The sequence below is a fragment of the Microplitis demolitor genome, chromosome 3 (assembly GCF_026212275.2).
Source record: "Microplitis demolitor isolate Queensland-Clemson2020A chromosome 3, iyMicDemo2.1a, whole genome shotgun sequence".
NCBI lineage: Eukaryota > Metazoa > Arthropoda > Insecta > Hymenoptera > Braconidae > Microplitis > Microplitis demolitor.
In genome coordinates this window covers 2,875,962-2,897,770 of record NC_068547.1, presented here as the reverse complement: position 1 = coordinate 2,897,770, position 21,809 = coordinate 2,875,962, and the positions used below count along the sequence as shown (strand labels likewise).

General features: G+C 36.2%; 2 protein-coding genes across 3 annotated transcripts; one reads left to right on the top strand and one right to left on the bottom strand.

The window, feature by feature from the left end:
- Positions 1-8: 8 nt before the first annotated feature.
- Positions 9-15,526, bottom strand: LOC103576551 (uncharacterized). Its single transcript, XM_008556812.3, has 14 exons — positions 15,235-15,526; positions 14,961-15,005; positions 13,407-14,887; positions 13,010-13,319; positions 12,145-12,943; positions 11,585-12,065; positions 11,373-11,514; positions 11,132-11,305; positions 8,512-11,060; positions 6,653-8,455; positions 6,218-6,579; positions 1,684-5,905; positions 1,165-1,614; positions 9-275 (listed from the first exon to the last, which is right to left on the bottom strand). Exons 1-14 carry the CDS (start codon positions 15,305-15,307, stop codon positions 192-194), a joined length of 12,975 nt encoding a protein of 4,324 aa, XP_008555034.1. The 5' UTR covers positions 15,308-15,526; the 3' UTR covers positions 9-191.
- A 1,352-nt stretch (positions 15,527-16,878) lies between these two features.
- Positions 16,879-21,798, top strand: LOC103576549 (lysine-specific demethylase 7A). Of its 2 annotated transcripts, none has more exons than XM_008556810.3 (12): positions 16,879-17,320; positions 17,606-17,691; positions 17,769-18,047; positions 18,118-18,259; positions 18,624-19,073; positions 19,145-19,346; positions 19,428-20,218; positions 20,297-20,347; positions 20,474-20,661; positions 20,729-20,931; positions 21,029-21,230; positions 21,310-21,798. In XM_008556810.3, the coding sequence occupies exons 1-12, from the start codon at positions 17,217-17,219 to the stop codon at positions 21,387-21,389; spliced, it is 2,778 nt and encodes a 925-aa protein (XP_008555032.1). In that variant the 5' UTR covers positions 16,879-17,216; the 3' UTR covers positions 21,390-21,798. The 2 variants fall into 2 exon arrangements, with proteins under 2 accessions (XP_008555032.1, XP_053593226.1); XM_053737251.1 differs by having other exon boundaries at positions 16,880-17,320; positions 20,483-20,661.
- Positions 21,799-21,809: the final 11 nt, after the last annotated feature.

The following is a 21,809-nucleotide window of genomic DNA, read 5'->3' as shown; positions in this document are numbered from 1 at the left end:
TCTATAGATGTTATGAGCCTCTACTCATATGATTATTATTCAAATATACAAATTGAAAATTAATTATAAATATACAAATTATATATAGATAGGTATATATATATATTATATATATATATATACTAAGTGCACTAAATCAACAGTGCTGTTATTTTAAAATAATAACATTCTCTTTAATTTAAAAAGTTATTTCAATCATCCTCGCCGTCGATTTGAGCGTAATCAGCTTCCAATGGTTGAAGTAATGAGTATGAGTCATCTTCATTGAATGTTTCCTGAAAAAAATTATTATTATTATTAAAATGTGTCATGGGTGGTAATTTATTTTGTAAATTTAATGGTAAATTACTGTGGGTAAAGTTGACAACTTTAATAATTGATTTTTCATTTTTTTCAAAGTACAGTCGAATTCCATTAACTCGGACACCTAAGGATGTATGAGCGTGACAACAATTTTCAACTTAAGATCTTAAAAATTTTTTTTAATTAATTCCAGATAAAGAAAATGGTAAAAATTTCAGGATTGGTAACTTCATATTTTAAAGAAAAAAATTCTTGAAAATCGATTTAAAATACATTGCGTTTATGGAGAAATGAGCGGTTATGATAAATCAATAAATATCAATATGTTAAATTATTTTCCCATTCATAAAAATTCACTATTCTCTCACGCCCTCGTTCATACACTCGGCGACATTAATTTGTACTGGGTCGTGTTGCCCTCGGCTCGATAGTTCCAATTTGGAACCGAGGGCAACACGGCCTGGTACAAATTAATGTCGTCGAGTACATCTCTAATCTACGGGGGTGCGAAAATTTACGGGAAATTCCCCTTCTCACATGTGTGATGCATATATAAATATACATAACATCCAAATGTATAGAATCGAGTGGGAGTCAATTGAGGGGAAGTTCCGCGTTAATGGACTGACTGTATATATCTATATATTTATTTTGATCGATACTTATGATAAAAATTAATTTACCGGTAATATTTCCCTAGTTACATGTACCAGCATCTTCAGACCAATTAAATATTTGAATTCGAATTTTTTTATTGACGTCATTTTATCATAAATAAATTTTCCAGTAATTGAACATAAAATTTATAAAAATAATAATAACAATAATTAAAAAAAAATATTTATGATGATTAAAACTTACGCTGACGTAATCAACAGCAGCAGGCATTGGATACACACAAGGCATACATTCCATATGAGTGACTCCGTCATTGTCAGCAGTGCATTCGCAATGTTGACAAGGACTGGAGTTCGCTGTCAAGGTCACTCTTTTGGCAAACACATTTGCGAATTTTTTAATTGATGACGGCTTATCAAAGCGGAGTTTATTCCCGCTGAATATCGTACCATTGGTTTCTAGTGACAGAGGTGTGCAGTATCCAAGAGCGCTCTTCGGTAATTTAACTTGTCTTCTCAAATCAACATCGCCTACCAATTCCTTGGCGTCTTTTTTAGTGTAAGATTTAGTGGCATCTATGCCGTAAAATATTTTATTTAGTCGCTGCTTTTTGAAATTGAAATCTCCGTCCATGAGAATGTGAAGAGTGATGTCATGTTCCAGTAGAACTTGATGCAGGACCGAGTAGTCGAGCTGAAAAAAATTTATTTATTGATGATATAGAAGTAGAAGTAAAAGAAGAAAAAAAAATTAATATTTTACCGTTTGGTTTTGCGATTCGCAGTGAGAACACGGCATCAATATAAATGTTTTCGAAACTCCAGCCCTGAATATTAATTGAGAAGCGAAACCGATCGCTGCGAAAACATCTTGGTTGCCGTTACCGACTTTAATGTTGTCAAAATAATTAACAAATCGATTTATGTCATCTGAAAATATTCTACTGTCCAACGTATGACTTCTTGGCATATCATAGACACCATCACCTCCAAAGACAACCAACGACCATCTATTGTCTTTAAGATTGTTGTCATTAAATTCTTTGTTGAGTTGCGCAACAAGTAAATCTATACTGCGGTTCTCTCGTATATTTTGATTGCATGGTTTAGCCTCGACGATGAAGACAACGTCCGTTGAATTGGGGACGTTATTGTTTTCTAGCTTACGAAATTCTCCTTCCAGTACACTCGAGCCGTTAGTCATCGTACAAGTGGTGCATTTATCCGGTATCCTGAGATACGTATCATAGAACCCGCAAATTTGCATGTAAGATATCGCCAGCGTGCATACTTCAGACATCGACCTGGTGTTCAGACATGCTTCGGTATAATACTCTGGCTCGACAACCATAAAGCAGTCGCTAAACTCCGAGCTCTGGTTAGCGAATAGATTGAAGCAGAAATCGAAAACTTGTGATTTTCTGTCGCCGATGTGAGCTAAATTTTGAGGTTTGTCTGGATCCTGGGGATCTGGCGCCCGAGAAATGGACCAGCTACTAGCAAAGCTGGCAATATCATCAGTCACTTTGGCATCCGATCCAATGGTATCGTCCCATCGTTCATTATTCATCGTTCCCAGTAATCCCGCAGTCTTGCCGTAGAACCAACCGGACAATTGTATTACGCACACATCGTATTTGAAATTGCATTTCAATTTAAATTGATTATTTTTCAATTCAATAGTCACGATACTTTCCTCTTGATAAACAAATCCCGTGGCGTTCTTAAATTCAGCTGGCAGCCGTAATATTGCATTTGAATCGGCGAATTTAATGCTGTCATTAAAAACATCAACTTGAAGACTCTGATCCCCGATAGTTACTATTATTTTATGATCTATTATCGAAGAGTTCGTTTCGCTGGGTGAGTATGAAATAAAAACGGCAAATTTATTGTCAATGAAATCATGAGCCAGTAGATAAGTTTCTGTACCAGCAAAATCATAATGTCTGCCATCGAAAGTAACAAAGTGCTGACGGCCGACAATCATCGCCTGGGCTTTGAATGGCGGCAACCAATTGTAGGGGTCTGTGTAAGGTTTGTAACGATAGTAAAGAGTCCAAAATGTTGCATTTGAAGTTGAAAAATAATTTTGAATGTCCACCAGCGCTCGGTACTCGGGTATCTCTTGAAATTCCGGTGTCTGATTAAACGCGTGCCATGACATTGGTAATTTTTGCTCCAAAGTCATCAGGCCCACATTCGGATCAAATATAAATTTCGTTTTTGCTTCCCGGTATTTACTCTCAGCTTGCAAAGCCGTCTGACTTATGTCCGTTAATTTAGCCTGGATAATTTTAATTGCGCCCTCAATTTTACTCTGAACCCCAAAATATTTGTAAAAGTAACTCGCTCTGTTGTAAATGTAATGGATTTTTTCCAGCGCGAAATTAATGCTCGGCAATTTTTTGAGCTCCGCGAGCTCGGTGGCTATTTCTTCAACGAGATCTTTGAGTTCTTTGCCGAACGGTACCATAGTAAAGTAACGTTCCCGTATAAAATTGATAACAATCGCCGAGTACTTCCGTATATTTGTAATAATGTCATTGGCTTTAATATCACGATATAGTTTATCAACGTCCTGAGTAAAGTTTGTAAACCGATCAAAGTACGGTGACTTTATCAACTCATTCTGGCGATCGTATAGAAAATCAACGACTTCTTTACTCGCTTTCCACAAGACGTCTTCTAGATAATGAAGTACTCTGATGAACATCGGCTCAATCATTTTCAATACCCTGTCCCACTGACGGGACATCGCGAGCGCTACTTTATTCCACAAATTTTCAACGTATTTTATAAACGACACATGCAGATCTTTGACAAACTTGTCATACTTCTCGACGATTTGTTCAACAATGTGAGCTATCTGCGTTATCGATTCTCCTTTAAGTATCGCGCTCACTATTTCAGATAATTTTTTATAACCATTTTTAACCGCATCAATTATCCAAACCAACGAATCGCGAATGGCTTTGCCGGACTCACCCATTATTTCCCAAATTTCATTGAGAATATTTGGCAGCGACTCGATGTGACTTCTCAGAGCGAGCTCATCAATAACGTAAACTCCAATCGCCATTAAGTCTTTAATATAAAAATCGTTTGCGTTGTAAGAATCATTCAAATAAACCTTGAGTCTATTCAAATCATCATCAAGTTCCTTCAAATTATTCCAGTCGTCGACTAATTTTTCAAGATCTTCTTGCGCATCTTCCCAGATGTCCGACGTAGCGCTGACTATTTCACTTCTCACATAATGCTTCCAGTAGTCTAAATCCTTACCAATGTCATTGTAAAAATCAGTGATGGTAGTTCTGATAAACTCAGTTATGTCACTTCGTAATTCCGGCCGCCAGTCTAGTCTCGAAGTAACCAACCGGGAATGATTTAATCGCAAGTAGAAAGAAATATCTGAAATAACGAGGTCACGTTCATAAGTTCTCCATATATTGAATTCTCCATTACGTGCATCTGGAATGTTTCCATACATTCTAAGACTTTTAGTTGAGTCGGGCGTGTAATTGACCATCAGCCAAGTCAGTTTATCGGGAATATTAATGTAAAGTGCACCGGTGGCATTCAAATCTTTAGGAGTATCAATAACACTGCCGTTTACGACGTACTCAGAATTGAAGGGGTAGTAAGCCAGATCAATGTGTTTTGTGAGATCGGTACTCTCGCGATGGTACTCAACTTGGTAATTATTTGGATCGATGCGCGTGAACAGCTGGCCAGTTTCTTCGGGCAAATAACTGCGGCGAAATTTAGCTCTGTGGTCTGTCAGCACGAAGTAGCTAGAGTTTTTTTTAATGAAACCATGAACATCAAGATCTAAGTGTGTCTGCGGATGCTTTCCACTGATTACATAACTCCAGTGAATATCACCAGACTCACGTGTCTCGTTGTTGATAACAGTAAAGAGTCTTGCAAGTTTGTCTGGATTATCTGAATAATCTACAACGAGACTCGCATTTAATACAGCCGTCTTATCTCGTCTGCTCAAATGCCCTGTTATTGTTGCGTCTTTAGAGAAACTAGGATGTTTCAAACTTAAAACTGCCATCTGCTTATCTCCGTGATCTTCATTGCGCGTTATGTTTTTCCATAAAAATGCGAGACCGATGGTACGTTCGTGCAAGGTACTTTCATCTTCATTTACATTTTCATATTCATCGCCATCAACATTGTCGTCATCGAAACTCGACTCCCGGACGTGGGATTTTGTTTTATTCCAACGAAGTTTCGCTTCGGAGTTAAGTTCCCCGGCAGCGATCCAATAAAAGCCATCTAGACTTATATTGCGCCGGGGATAAGCGACATTTATAATGATAAATTGATTGTCAACTTGTTCAGTGGTTTTATTTACGATATTAAGTTTGTAAGAAGCCCATGCATCTTTAGCCAATTCAATCCAACAGTTATGATCAAATTCACCGGATAATATACGATAGTCAGTACGCAGAGTGACAGTGCGATTCAGATGCTCGGCTTTAAATTCCATTTCCTGGCCTTCGTGGAATGTTTTAACTTGAGACTCTCCGGCAATATTGAAAGCTGAACTATTATCAAGACGATAGACATTGACGCGTCTCCATTCGACTGTTGGATAATTTGTACCCGCATTACCAGCGCTGTAGGTGTATTGATTTACATACGTAATACCAAGCGGCTGATAAGAATTCTCGATAGTTATTTGGATGCTGTCTTTTTCGAAACCCGCTCGGGACTCACCTTTTGAATTGTAACGAGCTACAACTATTTTATTTTTATTGTAGACAAGATCCGCGTGACCTGTTGTCACTTGCGGGCGCTTTTTGTATCCATAATTTAATTCCGCTACATGACGAGTACTCAAGGGTACTTCTAATTTAATAATACCTTCGAGATTTGAGTCTAATTTCTCGCTGTGATATGAATAGTCTGAATTAAATAGAGCACTTTCATTTGACCAAAATAATTCAATGAATCTCTTATTTTGTTTCCTAGAAAAATTATTTTTAAATTTATAATTAATTTGAATAAAAAATTAAATGAAAAATAGAGGTGTGCAAATAGTTTGAACTTACAAATTATTTGTATCGAATCGAATCAAACTATTCGATTCAAACTTCGAATCGACCAATTCGGAAAATTAAAAATAATTCAAAAACTTTCAGTTGATTCTAAAATTAACGAATAGTTCAAAGTCTTTGAATAATTTTAAAATTCGAATCGAATAAATTTATAAAATTCGATTCGATTCAAACCCGATTCGCACATCCCTAACAAATAATTTACGTAATAAATAAACTAACAAGGTTGTAAGTACGATAAAATTACAAGCTGCATAAGGAAAGGTTGCTATAGACGTCGTAACATTCAAAGTACCATTGATATTCGATAAACTCGAGTAAGAAATATGTGCAGTACCCATGCGTCGTCGTGCCGGATAATAAATATCTGTATCAATAATACTTTTCTCTTCTCCTTGTCCATCGTAATTGAATAAAACTATCGCAGTTTCTTCTGTTTTAGCTTGCGGAGTGTACAGAGAATACTTTAATCCAATGCGCTTTTGATCAAAGGTGACATTTAGAATATTATTGAAGGCACTCGTCGCTGAATTGTCCCAGGAGAATCGAAGATGAGCGTCTAAATTTTTTTCCGCCATGCGAATCTAAAAAATAACATGCGATGTAATAAAGACAAATGGATGTACTTTATTAAAAAATTTTTTATTAATCACTTACTGAGCCGTCAGAGGCGTAATTAATCATCGCCTTAGCGGCGTTATATCCAATGATAAATGTTGCGTCTTGAATACCTCCTTTTGCGTGATAACTTACTAGTACACGATGATCGTCATTATTTGGCGGCGGAAGTCTTACTGCAATAACAGCGTCGATATTTTCAGTATCACGGTACCCAATACTAGTATTTGCTGCACATCTCCATACATCTCGTTCGATATTGATGTCAAATCCAACATTGACATTGCGGAAAGCACGCCGAGGATTTTCGAAGAATAAATTAACATCAACATCTTTGTCATTCATGCCGCCGCTCAATTTCAAAAACATATCAGTCATGTAGAGCAGCTTCCAGGCAAGATTAATACGTCCATTATCTTTATTGAGATAATGTTTTATTCTCACATCCCCAGTGTAATTTGTAAGAAAGAGGTTGCCGTCAAGCTGAAAGCTCTCGAATTCAGGCCACGGAGTTGACACGTAAATATAACTGCTGGTGTTGCCATTTACTTGGACATTTGTGTACGCATCTAAGTGATATTTTTTTATTTTAGACTCATCATCGGAATCGGCTGATGGGCAATCGGCTTCGAGACTTACGTCCCAGTTAAGCGGATTTGTGTAACTGAGCGATGCACTTCCGTTCGTTGATTCGCTTTCTATTTTTAAATCAAACCCGTATTTTTCACGCGTGATAAAAAATTTAACCGTCTGAGATTTCTCTTGATCGTCTTCGGGAGCAAAAGTAATCTGACCGTTTATTTTCGAAGTATCTGGTTCTTTAGTGACATCAAACAAACCTTGGACGTTATAAATTTTCGATGTACGCAAATTTATTAATTTTCCTGTAAGTTTATTGTCTGAGTCAAGCAAACCGTCAAATCGACAATCGAAACCCTGGATGCCGTCGGGTGCGGATAAATCAATATCGACTGTGCCGTTTGAACGTAAAGCACCCGATAATTTATACTCACTCTCGAGATATTTTAATTTAGACTGCACGGCTAAAGTTTTATTAGGTGATAAATTATTATCGTAGAATATGTCAAACTCCACATTTCTCAAAGGCGGTATCCACGTTTCAAGTCCAACAAATAATTTAACATTGTCCTCAGATTTAATGTTCCACTGCGCGCGAAATTGACATCGATTATCTTTTGATTCGTCCAATTCAATGCTGCACTCCAGCCGTTTTTCAACTTCATAAAAGTCTTTTTTAACATCTATTTTCATCTTTGGTATTTTGAAATTAGGGGAATCGATATGGACGGTCACAGAACCATCAAAGAACGCCTGTTCCAATTCAAGCGACCCGACAAATTCCGCAAGACTTTCATTGGTTTTTAAAGCAATACTAGTTTTATAAGTATTTTCATCGAGCTCGAGTACCCCTTGGGCGTCCACGTACCCAATAAATACCGTCGGTGTATTGAATATGATATGTAACTTGTGGATTTTATAATCGTCCTCGTCATGTTCCATGTATGAATAATTTCCCTTAAGACCGCTCTCGATCCACGTCGTTGAGTCATTTTTATTAACGTGGATATTCATGTCTAACAAGTAGATTGAGTTCTCTAAGTCAACTTTAAATATATACAGAGAAATTATTTCCGAGGTCCAAGTAAATGGTGTCTTTATTTCCAGTGTATTCTTCATATCGAAAAAGTCTTCTATCACAAATCTATCATCCAGATTAATCGAACCCTGGGGAATATGCAGTACCCCGGCTACCTGATACATTCTTCCCTGTTTCTCGATATCCAGGGTACCGAATATCGATTCAATAATCGCTGCATTTATCTGTAATATATTCATAATTAATTTATTATCGATTGCCATTAAAAATATCAACTTACCTCAACATCTCCTCGCCAACTAAAGTCATCGTCTTCTGGTTCAAAACTCAAGTCAACGAGTCTTTCTTCAGCAGACAGCATTTGCAGTGGAGAAAACTTCGGTCCCGCTTTAAGCTGAACCCCAAATTTAGTCTCGACAATTCTTATAGAAAATTCCGTGTCAACAGCTCCGGAAAAACGGCTGTTTTCATTGTCTCCATCAACGACAATAAGTTTTGCGACGACTCCGCTTTCGTGGAGTCCGTAGATCGGAGTGAAGAGGACGTAGCTGTAGTGAAAGTCTGTAAGATTGTTGTAGTGCCAGACAGCAGTGAATCCGGCAGTGATATTGTTAAAAGCGATGCGGAAGTCAGCTTCAGTTTTTTCGAGCTTCGTGACCACTAAAAATCTCTGCAAGGCTTCAATAGGAGTGGACACTCGGAGCATAACATTAAAATCATAACTAGTAGCCGTAAATAGACGACACAGCGCTTCGATTCCGATCGGTCCTGATGGTAAAACAAGTTCAGCGACAGCATGTTTCTCGCGCTCAGATAAACCAAATCTTCCTTGGACGAATGCATATTTTTCAAGGGGTGTCGTTATATTGAATTGTACCATAGACTCTTTTATGCGGGTCAAATCTCCCTGCAAAACTCCCGTATACTTTCGCTTATCGATTTCAATACTCGTGATTCCGTCAAACTTCCAGTTGGACATCATCCTCAACTGACATTTTATGTCACCATTTTGATAATTATCAAATGGTGATACAAATCGTAAATTACCTGCGAGAGTGACATTATCTTCGGGTTTCAAGGCTTCATTGAAATGCCAGAGACTTCGCAGATCAATAACTTTGTCGGGGCTATAGTTTACGAGGAAATGGGAATCAAAAGTGGTGGTACTTGACTCATGAATAACTTTATGTGTTAAGTTGGTCGTTATCCAACCTATTGAGTGCACAGTACTTGTTAATCCACAGTCAGCTTTCCATTCGATCGAATTCTCGGTCTCCTGAGAACTAGAGTAGATCTGAATAAGAAACCGTTCGTTATCTTGCCAATTAAGACCACAGTCTGCTTTGAATTCTTCGTTCGTCCAGTGATGTCTAGCATAAAACGAAGTTTTTTTCCACTGCTCAAATGGCGTAAGCATTTGGCTGTCAAGTTTTAAATAATTTTTCCAATTATCTGGGTCGTAATCAGCGTCAACTGTAATCCGTATATTTTTTGTTGGATCCCAGTCCACGTGTGCATCCAGTACGTAATTATGTCCTTCAATAACACCAAGAAAACAATTTCCAGTGAATAGTCTTCCGGGATAAGAAATCATTGCCGTAGCACTGAGATTACGCGACAGCGTCGGATGATCTTGATAAAATTTACTGAAGTGTAAAAGAGTTGTAAATTTCATCGCAGGATCTCGATTCGCGTCCCACTTTATTTCCAAACCAAATTCTTTAGTCGTATCTTGATTAATAGCAGTTGCAATAACATGAACATCTCTCCAATTATCAAGATGTAGCTCTAGTCTTATTTCTCGCTCGACATCAACATTCGCCGTCACTGCGTAGACAGTATTTCTGCATCGCGCCTCCGCGTACGTCAGAAAACGCGTTAATGAAATAATTGAATTTTGAAATTTAATTGCATATTTATCTGAATCAAGATACTCCACAACAACGTCCAATTTAGTGTCCACATGATCGCGATAATATTTGCAATTAAGTAATATGTCTTGTGGCAAACTCGGCGATCTCAAAATTAATTTTAAACTGTGGCTCAGTGTACGACGCTCGCTGGTGATGATTGACCGGTCAGCATAAGTACCGCGAATAGTTGCATTGTGACCGCTGAACCAGGTCCCAGCGAAATCAAGGTCATACTCACCGCGAGATTTTTCTGTAATGCGGACATCAATAAGCAGTGAGTCTAAGTTTGGAATCGTCATGTTCGCATGGCCTTCAATAGCAAACATCGAACCACGTGGCATTATTAAATTAATGGCAAGAGTTATTTCTTTTCCCGGAGCGTATCTGATCAATAAGTAAGTTTTCGAAGCCGGTCCTATTGAAAATCGCTGAATGCCAATTTTTATATCGATATTTTGAATAGGCTTACTTATTGCAATGAATGCATTCATTTTAGCTTCCTGACTTTGAAAATATGCTTTCGAATAAGTCAGAACTAACTGAGCGGTTAATTTATGCCGATCGTCTTTCAAATGCGGCTTTCCGTTTATCTCCATGTGCAATTCTAAATGACCTAGCGCCTGCTGATACCACGTGTTAATAATCGCATTTAATTCCGGATATGCGCTTGACTGTAATTGCAAATTAGCTTCTTTGTGCGTCAGTGTCCTCGTCGAGCGGTTCGTTATCCCTATTTCTATTTGCAAAGTTTCTTTGTTCATGTTCTGAAGCTGGTACTCGAGTTTTACATTACCCGTCAAACTTATACTTCTTCTTATGATGTATCCCCGTATCCGACTTTTTATTTTTTTTGTTTGGAAGTTCAAATCTATGTCACACTGAGTCACATTATTTTTATGAATATTTTTTATTGTACCTAAAAAAAACATACAAGATTTTTTAGTAGCAAATTTGAAAAATATATGAAATAAATATTTGAATACTTACCAGATAACTCTACAATTTTTTCATCATTTACGCGGACATCGAGTTTTGGCATATACACAAAACCATGACTGTAAGGTTTCCTTTGATACCCGATATATCCGTCCAAATGTTTCGTGCCGTTTATATCTAAGCCGACATTAATCATTGTCTCATCATCAGTTCGCTTGTAAGTACCTGTCATAAAAAAATTATTTATTAAAATTATGCCTACCGGAAAATTATAAAACAAAATGCAACGAACCCTTGGCAACAAGACTATTTCCAGCGGATTTCAAAATGATGCTGACATTTCGAGTTTTAGCGTCGAAACTCACAGTCGCGCTTGATTCTCGATTGATCAGTGACCCGGGAGTATCGAATGCCAGTCTTAGTTGACTGTCAGTCTGAAAACCACCAAAATAATTGAACAAAAATTTTAAATTTTAATCTCAAAAATGTTGAATAAAAAATTACCGGTGTTGCGTTCCACGTGTATTCGAAAAGATAACTCTTAGCGCTGGGGTCGGCTTTGATGATGGATGTGCGGAAAAGCGTCGGGCCATTGAGAATAAAGTACGGGGCATTGGCAGTATCAGTAACATTCGGAAATTGATAGTCGAAGCAAAGTTTCAAACCAATTAGTTGTTCAACTATCGGCCAACTACAAGTAGAATCGGCAATAGTTTTATATTTATTAGGAACTTGTGTGTATATGAGTGCTGGTTTTTCTGAACTCTCCGCTCCGTTTCCGTTTACGAGAAGTACATTTGTTTGTACGGTGAACACTTGCAGCTTACGATTAGGTACTTGGAGATTAAGTCTGACGAGTCTGATCCCTTGGATGTCCAAGCCGACTCTTACGGCGCTAGATGAGTAGACATTGCTCATAAGTTTCATAGATGCGCTTTTGTAAAATGCGTCTACTGTCATTTTTCCAGTGACATCAATACTGACACTAAAATAATTATTAAATATTATATTTAAATTGTCTATTAAGTATTTTAATATACAATTATACCCAATATTCTATTTACCTTGGAGATAAATTACCAGTAAGTTGCATCTCAGTGTTTTTAATAAGCCGATCACTGTCCAAAAGTCCAGAAAATTTGAAATTACACGCCCCTGATCCCGAAAGGTCTAGTCGTACTGGCAAACCAGCTGTACTTGGAACGATATAACTTGCATCTAAAAACATTCCCGTGTACTCATAATGAATCTCTCGACCGGACAGCAAGTTTTTAATTTTCGACCAAGGGTTAAAAGTTGCCAGTGATTTAGCGATTTCATCTTTTCCTCTCAGCATAGCAAACTCAAGCTCGTTACCAAAAATTTTGTACGAAAAACTAATCCGTGGATCGTTAAAATTATTGTCAATAATATTTGGGATAGTTTTCAAGCTTTCCCAATAATTTTCTGCCTCGCCGGCAGATCTCAAACTTCTCAGAAGAGTATTTATGTGCCGGGAGATTTCCTCGTTGGCAAATGGTCCATTTGGTCCGAAAAATTTTTCAACGTAATACTCCATGCCTTCCATTCTCACCGTCGCCTCGATGACATTGACCGATTCTCCGAATAAGTCAAGACTTATATTAAATGTCAGCGTTCTCGGCACGAATGATTTCGATGAAAATATAACATTTGTTTGAAAAGTGCCCCCGACATTATATTCTTCTGAGAAAAATGATTTTTCATAATTACGCGAGTATTTTCTTCCATCGCTATTGAATTTATCGCTCAAATCGCGATCAGAGAGTAGACTTTGGACTTGAATTTTTGTCGGCGATGATGATGCAATCAAATTTGTCAAATGACTCCAAACAAATGAGCCAACTAAAAAAATATTTATTTATTAGTAATTTTGTAAATAGTTTTTTTATGTATACAAACAATATTTACCCTGGTTTATGGGTTCTACTTTAAGAGTATGCTTTATCGTCTTGACAACATTATAATCAGGACAACGCATCGCTTGCAGATAAGAAGCGATTCGTATCTCAGGTTCAAGGGTAATGTTGCGATAGTGCGGCAGGAAAATACGGTCGCGAGTTTTCTGACAAGAAGGTAAGCGACGATGGGCATCGATAGCTGCTACCCTTGTCTCCATTGAAATAAATCCTCCAGGACTTTCTATACAAACTTCAAGCTTATCTAACAGTCCATCTCTTTCAAGCCCCATGTTCCCTATGGCTTTAAGCGCTTCCAGAGTCTAAAAAAATATTAAAATATATTGGCGGTGTATATTTAACATTTAAGTAAAAAATAAAATCTAATGTAAAATAAATTTTATATTTACTCGTTTTACTTCTTCGTCATCGTGGGCTCTTGGCGCACAGCCACGATCGATAGTCGATTCGAGATGATCAAGAAAACGATCTATCCCGGTACCTTTGATGGCTAAACAATCGTCGGAATGCAAAAAACTCGGATGGAGTCGTTGGCTCGCCGTGTTTCCGATATTATGAAGACAAAAAGCTCGTACGACGGCCGAGTAGACGAGATTTAAATGACCATTTGAGTCTTGACGCTCGAGTTCGAGTAGAGGCAATAGGGCAGCAACTGTTGAAGCATCTGGTCTCGGTATAAGAGCTATTGCCGTAATCCAAGAATCGCTTCTTTCTTTGGTAACTGTTTTCTTTACCATTGAGTCCCGCATCACTTTGACAGCCGCACTGGTACCGATGAATGGAAGTGCATCTAGAATATGTTTTTTTCCACCTTCGCAAATTCCGTCGGAACGTATCAGGAGTTGAGAGAGTGACGGATAATCGAGGAATCGAGCCGAGTGCACAAATTTGCTGAAATATTCAGAAAACGCTTGCTCGAGTTGGCTGCTTGATCCTAAAAGACACATGCTCTTCAATAAATCTCTAGATGTTCTCAGTTCACCGTGAATTGTCCTACTCGAGAAAGCTGTTGCTGAATGATCGTACAATAAATTCGTAGGTATTATTTTATTATTTTTCAATCCGCTATCTTCATCTTCATCTCTGCTTCCATATTCGTTCTCTTCATCCTCAGTATCTGAGTCCTCTTCTGCTTCTTCAATCAGCACGAGGTTTGAATAAATTTCGGTTCTTACGCCAGCATTTCCCCTAGACAGCGGCTGCAGCCGATGAAATTCTTCACACGTCACCTTTTGGTAAATATTGTGATCTAAAACAATCTCGCAATTAAGTTGAGAATCAACTAGCGCGGCTTGTGTGTGAGTTCGAGGACTTGCATAAGTATTGGATTGAATAATAGACAAATGTTTCCCGCGATTACTGCAGCCGTTTAAATTTTTAGTCTTTTTAATTATGAGACTAGTTTTCCGTGCCTCGTGAAGCCGATAACGCGTGTCGCAGATACCATTTACATCAAGTTCATCAGTGTGATGATCAACGTCGAATCTCTTCATGGTATTCTGCAGCATCGAAAGTATCCCTCGCTTGATATTAATCGCCCAAATAGGATCCTCGGAATTAGGACACAGTTCGCGAACTTGACCGTCTTGAAACGCGAACCGAAGACTGTAACGTTCGAGTTTTTCTTTGAAGTCAGCCTCCGAGCGATCGGGAAATTCGGCGTCATATTTTCCACGAGTCGCATGACGAATACTTGTTTTGGTTACTCGTAAATCTGCTTCACAAGGTGTCAAAAATTTCAAGGAAACCGTCGACTCAATATGCAGCTCCGATGTACTTGAGCCATTACCCAAATTAATATTAACGTCAACTTGATGCTGATATCGGTATACTATTCCTTTTAAATATTTGAATTTCACTTCGCTGCCAACTAAATAAATTTTTAATAAAATTTATTAATTAATAATTAAATAATTTAATTTATTAATAAACTAATTACTTACCATTACATTTAGTACGGCCACAAACTTGCGGTTCACGTGCCGCATCTAAAAAAAAAAAAATAAAATAAATGATTAAAACTATTTTCCGGAAAAACATCTTGATGAAATCTTGTTTGTTTAGCCTGCGATAAGAAATTGCACAAGAAGTTAACAGGAAACATGATCAACTACGACGTTAAATCAAAACTTTGCTCAATTCCGCTTTCGAGCGATGGAAAAAAATTATTTAAAAATTAAAATAATTAATTTATGAGTAAATTACAAAATTATTTACCTGTCTGAAGTATTTGGATGTCGTATATGAAAAATATCAGAAGAAAATGGATAGCAAGTCTGATGTTGGCCATGTCGAGTGGTCAGTGTCACTACTCCAAGTGAGAAGCGAACTGCGCCAACTAATAAGGGCGACTGATTGACGATATACGGACCAATCTGTATAGTCAAAGCATTGGGAGAATAACTAAAATGCCTGTTGTCTACACACTATCCGTTAAACAAGTACTTCCTGCTGTGACCGATACTATTGGGATAATACGACGCGCTTAACGTAGACGATCTACTACCGCTGAGAATTGTAAGACTGACAATCTGACCCAGCAGTTTGTTAGTTCAAAGGTCTCTGAAAATGACGAAGGAGCTAAAAGGCCATCGTCTTACTGATTAGATAAACTTTTAGTTTTACTTGGAATTCAAACGCTCGCATGATTTCATTCATTATTTTTCGAAATGTGGATACAGTTTATTTTTTCAACTCATATTTTATTTTAAACATTGATAGTTATATGAAGTGATCGATTAAATGATTCGTATGTTATTATAATTTCTACAATTTTATATCAAAAACAAAATAAAAAATTCACCAAAATGATCATTGCCCGTTTTAATTACAAAAAATTCGAAACTGCGCATGCCTAACTGTCCGCAGATCTATTGCTAGCCAATTAGCACACTTTGCTTTGTGACATGGATAAAATACGAGTTTTGCGGCTGTTTTTTGACATCAATGAGGCGGCAAAATGTTTACAAATTTCAGAAATTTAGTTCACTAAAAAATTATCTGCTTAAAAGAATTGACACAAGTGACGACAAAGACTAGAATACAAATAAGTCATCTAAGCGATTAAAAAGAACACAAAATTCCTGTGACTCCTAAGATCAACATCTGTCTTATTTACATAGAAATACTTGACTTTGGAACGAAAAACAATTTGTCTTGTCCGATTAAAAGAAAATTTTATGACGTTTTAAAGTTGTTTCTGTGCTACGAAAGTATCAATGCAATATCATCGACTAATTACCTAAACTTGACATAATGACTTTCATTATCATCTCTTGGAGGTCTAAAAAATGAGGAACTTCAGACCCGCGCTGCTAATAATAAATTTAAGTAATAAAATTTTATGATCCTAAAGTTAGAAGACAATTTGCGATTTTCGAATGTTTTTTTCAACAAATCAATTACAAAAAAAATAATTCGCACATGAAAAAATTAAAAAAGCTATAGGTTAATTTTTTTTATAATTTATGATTTCTAAAAAAAACCTAAAATTATTAGACGTCGACTAACACCAGGGTCATAAAATTTTTAATTTTTCGCGCCATTTTTTAATTTTAATGACGGTAATTAATGAGTTCCAGCGCCATATATTCCCATTATCATCCGCATCTGGACCATAAAATTTTATGTACACACACACATATATATATATATGTATGTATGTATAAATATATTTAAAATAATTCATTAATTATATATTTTTTGTTGTTTTATTTCTATGAGTTTTATTTTCAAACATCTGTATCAATTCAGCAATATATTTGAAATAGCCGCCAAAAATTTATTATATATACCACATATGGCGCTGCAACTCATACATTACCGTCATTAAAATTGAAAATGCCCTGTGCATAAGTTTATTGCAAATAATAGTGTAATTTAACGTAAGAAATTATTTTAATTAATAAAAATCTTAAATCTACAGAAAATCTAGGGATGTATTATAGTCACTCGAAAAATTATTTATTTGGAAAATTTTTCCCTGTTTTTATTAAATCCACGAGTTCTAGAAAATTTTATTCCGCGTCTTCAACCTGACTCGTAGTTTGTCTTGCAGTCCCGGGCCGTAGCGTGAATTGTGTAGATAGACACTGCCTAGCAATACTCCCACTACTCCCAGTAAGAATTATCGAAGCAGCGAGACAAAAGTCATTTTATAACTTTGACCAGAACGCGATATAAATAAAAATAAACAAACCATGATGACTGATGAAACAATGATTTATTGTTTATGTGGACAGTCATATAATCCTAATCAGTTTATGATACAGTGTGATGTTTGTAAAAAGTGGTATCATGGAGAGTAAGTTTACATTTATTTCAGCCGTTCATTGGAGCTGGACAACTCGCTTTTATTTCAAAAATTTAAATATCTCAATTGTTGATTCTTTACTCTGTTTATTTTTCATCGCAAATTATTCTTCTGCTAATTTAAATATTCAAATAGTTTCGATGCTTTGCTTCTATGTTTCCTATCGTTGTTTTGTTGTCAACTCCATAACCTCAATCATCACGATGCCAAACGTATAAGAAACGACACTCATTATTATTATTATTATTATTATTTTTTTTTAATTACTGTAACCAGGTGTATCGGTATTAAGGAGTACGCAGCAAGTGAACTGGACAAATATCATTGCCCGGATTGTGAATGTATTCATGGTCCATCACTTCGTGAGTAACCACAAGCATACTGAGCTTCCATCAGTCAGTAGCAACTACTTGACATAAATTTATTATAATTATTTTAGCTAAACTAAGAATGAATAATCATCGTCATGAGTACACTGACGTTAACGCTGAATCTAAACCAGTACAAACGGGTACATCTGTTTTTATACATGAATTAAAGTCCAGGTACTTTTCAAAAGCTGATGATGTTGTAAAACATGTGAGAGGACAGCAATTGACATTACAATATTTACAAACAAATGGATTTGAAACTCCTATTATTATTGACAGTAAAGAAGGTCTGGATATGACTTTGCCTCCATCAACATTTACAGTCCAAGATGTTGAAAAATACATTGGTAAGATTTTGAATTATAAAATTTAGATGGTTAAAGAAGTTAAGTGATTAACTGATGATAATTTGTTTAGGCGGTGACAGAGAGATTGATGTCATTGATGTGTCAAAACAAAATAATATTAGAATGGTACTGAGAGATTTTGTTGAGTATTACAATGACCCTCTTCGGACACGAATCCTCAATGTCATTAGTCTAGAATTCACTGACACTGGGTATAGTTTTTTTAAAATTATAAATTTTAAAACTCATCAAGAGCAGACAGTGCTCGTGTCCCCCATTTTTTTAAAATGTGCGATGACTTTCAACTGAGAATTTTTTAAAAATTACTTATGGTTATCAATTAGAAGTTAAATGAAATTTTTTGAATAAATTTTAGCTTTGAAAATTTTTTAATTCTAATTATAAAATTGACTCCCAATTGATGTCAACTGTAAGTAGTTTTTTAAACATTAATTTGTAAAATTTTGATACGTTTACGACAGCTGTCATTTAAAATTTTCAAAAAGTGGGGGCACTGTTTGAGATTAGGCGTTAATATGAATGAACAATTAGCGAGATAATGATTCTATGCTGCAGTTTATCACCACTGGTAGAGGCTCCGTTGATTGCCAGAAAGCTGGACTGGGTTAACTCAGTTTGGCCGCGTGAGATCTCGGAAAATTGTCAACTGAAACGTCCTGAGATACAAAAGTACTGTCTGATGAGTGTGAGAGATAGTTTTACTGACTTTCACATCGATTTTGGCGGCACGTCTGTTTGGTACCACGTGCTGCGCGGCGAGAAAATTTTTTATCTCATCAGACCAACGCCGGCTAATTTGCAACTGTATCAGCAGTGGATGAGCAGCTCCAGTCAGAGTGAAACATTTTTTGGCGATCAGGTTGACGCCTGCTACAAGTGTGTCATTAAACAGGGGCATACGATGATGATACCCACGGGATGGATTCATGCTGTGCTAACTCCAGTTGACTCGCTTGTCTTTGGCGGGAATTTCGTGCATAGTCTCAACATTCCTATGCAAATACAGTAAATTATTTATTTTATATTATATTAATAAATAAATTATTATTTATGTAAATGTTTATATATTTTTACAGAATATATGAATTGGAACGTAAAATGAAAACTCCTCAAAAGTTTCAATATCCTGGTTTTGAAACAATAAACTGGTTTGCGGCTAAGCGATTACTCAAGGACTTAAAGGAGTTAAATCGCGAAGATAAAAAATGCCCTAGTTATTTTTTACAAGGAATCAAGGCTCTTCTCGCCGTACTTAAGCAATGGAATACCGACAAAGACGTAATTATTATTATTATTTGCAAATATGATATTAATAATTTATAAATATAAAATTTACGTGATTGAATTTTTTACCTGTAGTACAGCACATTCAGTCGGGGCCAAATACCGCCATCGGTTAATAGTCAAAAATTATTAAAAGAGTTGAGCAAAGAAATAAGACACGCAGAGCGGTTTCTCTTGGCTCTGAACCCTCCGAAACCAGAGCGCGAGAGCAAAAGGAAAAAAAAGAAACCGATTAATAAAGACTTTATTAATTTTGATGTCGCTGATAAAATGTCTGAGAACGCTTTCAAAGCGACGATAGGTAAAATAAAAGTTGAAAATTCACCAGTTAAAAATCAATCGCCCATTAAATCTTGTTTGAAATTAACTCTGCCTAAATCTGCGTCTTATCCTTTCAATAAATCCGTGTGCTCTGATATAATGGAGAGTAAAGCGTCGGCGGAGTCACCGGGTTACAAACGTACGATGAGTAAACAAGGGAAACAAAGTCCGACGGTGATAAGATTCAAGCTGGGTGATAATGAAGTCGTACGTAGCACCAATGACAAAGGAAATGTGTTTGGTAATTTTGCGATTGACCCAACGGTTGAAACCCAGAAGGAGTTCACGTGGAAGCAAAGTTCTATTTATGATTTTCATGACGGCAGTAATGAAAGTGACTGCGGTAAATTTACAATTGACGAGGGTCCGAAACGTAAGAAGTCTTGCAAAAATAGTTCACATAAAAAAGCTAAAAAGGCTATTAATAATACTGTGAATCCCGTCGCTGTTGATGTACTGAGTGACGTACCCAAGAATGGTATAGAGGAGCTTCTAAAAGCATCAGCATACACATTGCCGTCGACTGGTAGCAGATTGGAACCTAGGTATGGCTTAAAATTACCTAATTCTTATTGATTTATAGGAAAAATCCCGATAATTTATGATGATAATTTTTTTTTTAGTGCGCCGATGTCAATTTTACAGACCCAACTGACGATTCCACCTCCAGTAGGGTAAGTATTCATTGCGGGTAAAATAAATCCGTTAAAATGTAAAATTCGAGGATCGTTAGATAAAATAACCGATGGTTTTATTTTATTTAATCGATGACATTGTATTTATAAATTGAAAACCGTCAGTTCTGACAGGGCATCACCGTCGACGCGCGAGGCTATTGCCGGAATGCTTTCATTTAGCGAGCAGTGCTATTCCACCGAGTCAGGAAGTTCGAAAAAAAGTGATAAGTTGTCAAGGAAAGTCGAGTACGATGATGAAGATGATCAGTCTATTGAAAATATTGATAAGGTCCACCAGGATGAAGACTTCAGTATGTATTTAAATACTTGTAAGATGATGATGATGATGATGACAGTAATTTTTTTTTTTATTTTCAGTTTATCCAGCTTTAGATGCTTCTGATGATGAGGAATATATTTTCAAACCACGAGGAAAGAGACGAGTAGATGAGGCATGGAATCCTAAAGCTCGTGTCGGACCTCTTCTGCCAAAAACCAACCGACCGGCTCGCGAAGGCGCTAAGAAAACTTCTGTAGAAAAAGGACTTGAGGCTGCTGCTGCCAAACGTGCTAAACATCCCGTAAGTTTTTTTTTTATTTTAAAGTTTTATATAAAATCAAAGTCCTAGTACCTGATCAGGAAACTAGTATTATTGATAATTGAATTTTTTGTTGTAGAATCAAAAAACAAGTCCGAAACGAACGTACAATAAATCGAAAAAAAGCCCTGCTTCAAATGGAATTATTCCTACAAGTTCATTGAAGCATGAAGAACCACCTGCTGAGCCAGTCCAAGTGCCCACCGGATTTACTTCTATTTTAACGAGCCCCAATAGACTGAAAGATGTTAAAGCTAAACTAGCAGCCCCAGTTCCTGTTGGTAAGTAATTAATTTTTAGTGTCAACAATAATAATAATAATAATAATAATAATATATAAATAAAAATAAACCTTTTCAGAACGTAAACCAAGAAAAGGTATGAAGACTGCGAAACAACGCTTAGGAAAAATTTTAAAGCTTCATAAGATGATGCATTAAAATAATTGACTTTTAATATAATTAATTTTAATAATTTTTTTGTACAAAAACGAAACGTTAGCTGTAAATTATAGTGTAAATATTTATTAAGTTTTATTTTCATCACATTTAATTTTATATTATTTTCAAGTGTCATTTATCACTCGTAGGGGTCAAAAAAAAAATTTTAATTTTTGTTTTTTAATTGCATTTTCGCATAAAAACAATCCCGTAGTCCCATTGGCCATACAGTATTAAGCAGCATTATTATTTAACTATTGTAAGTTTTTACTTTTTTTTTTACTTCTTAACTATCATTATCATTATCAGTATTTCATTATCTATTTAATAACATCTAGTTAATAAGATCAAACATTGTAACACTTGTATTACCACCTTTTGGTGATTAAACAACTATTTTTTTTTAATAAAACTAATATT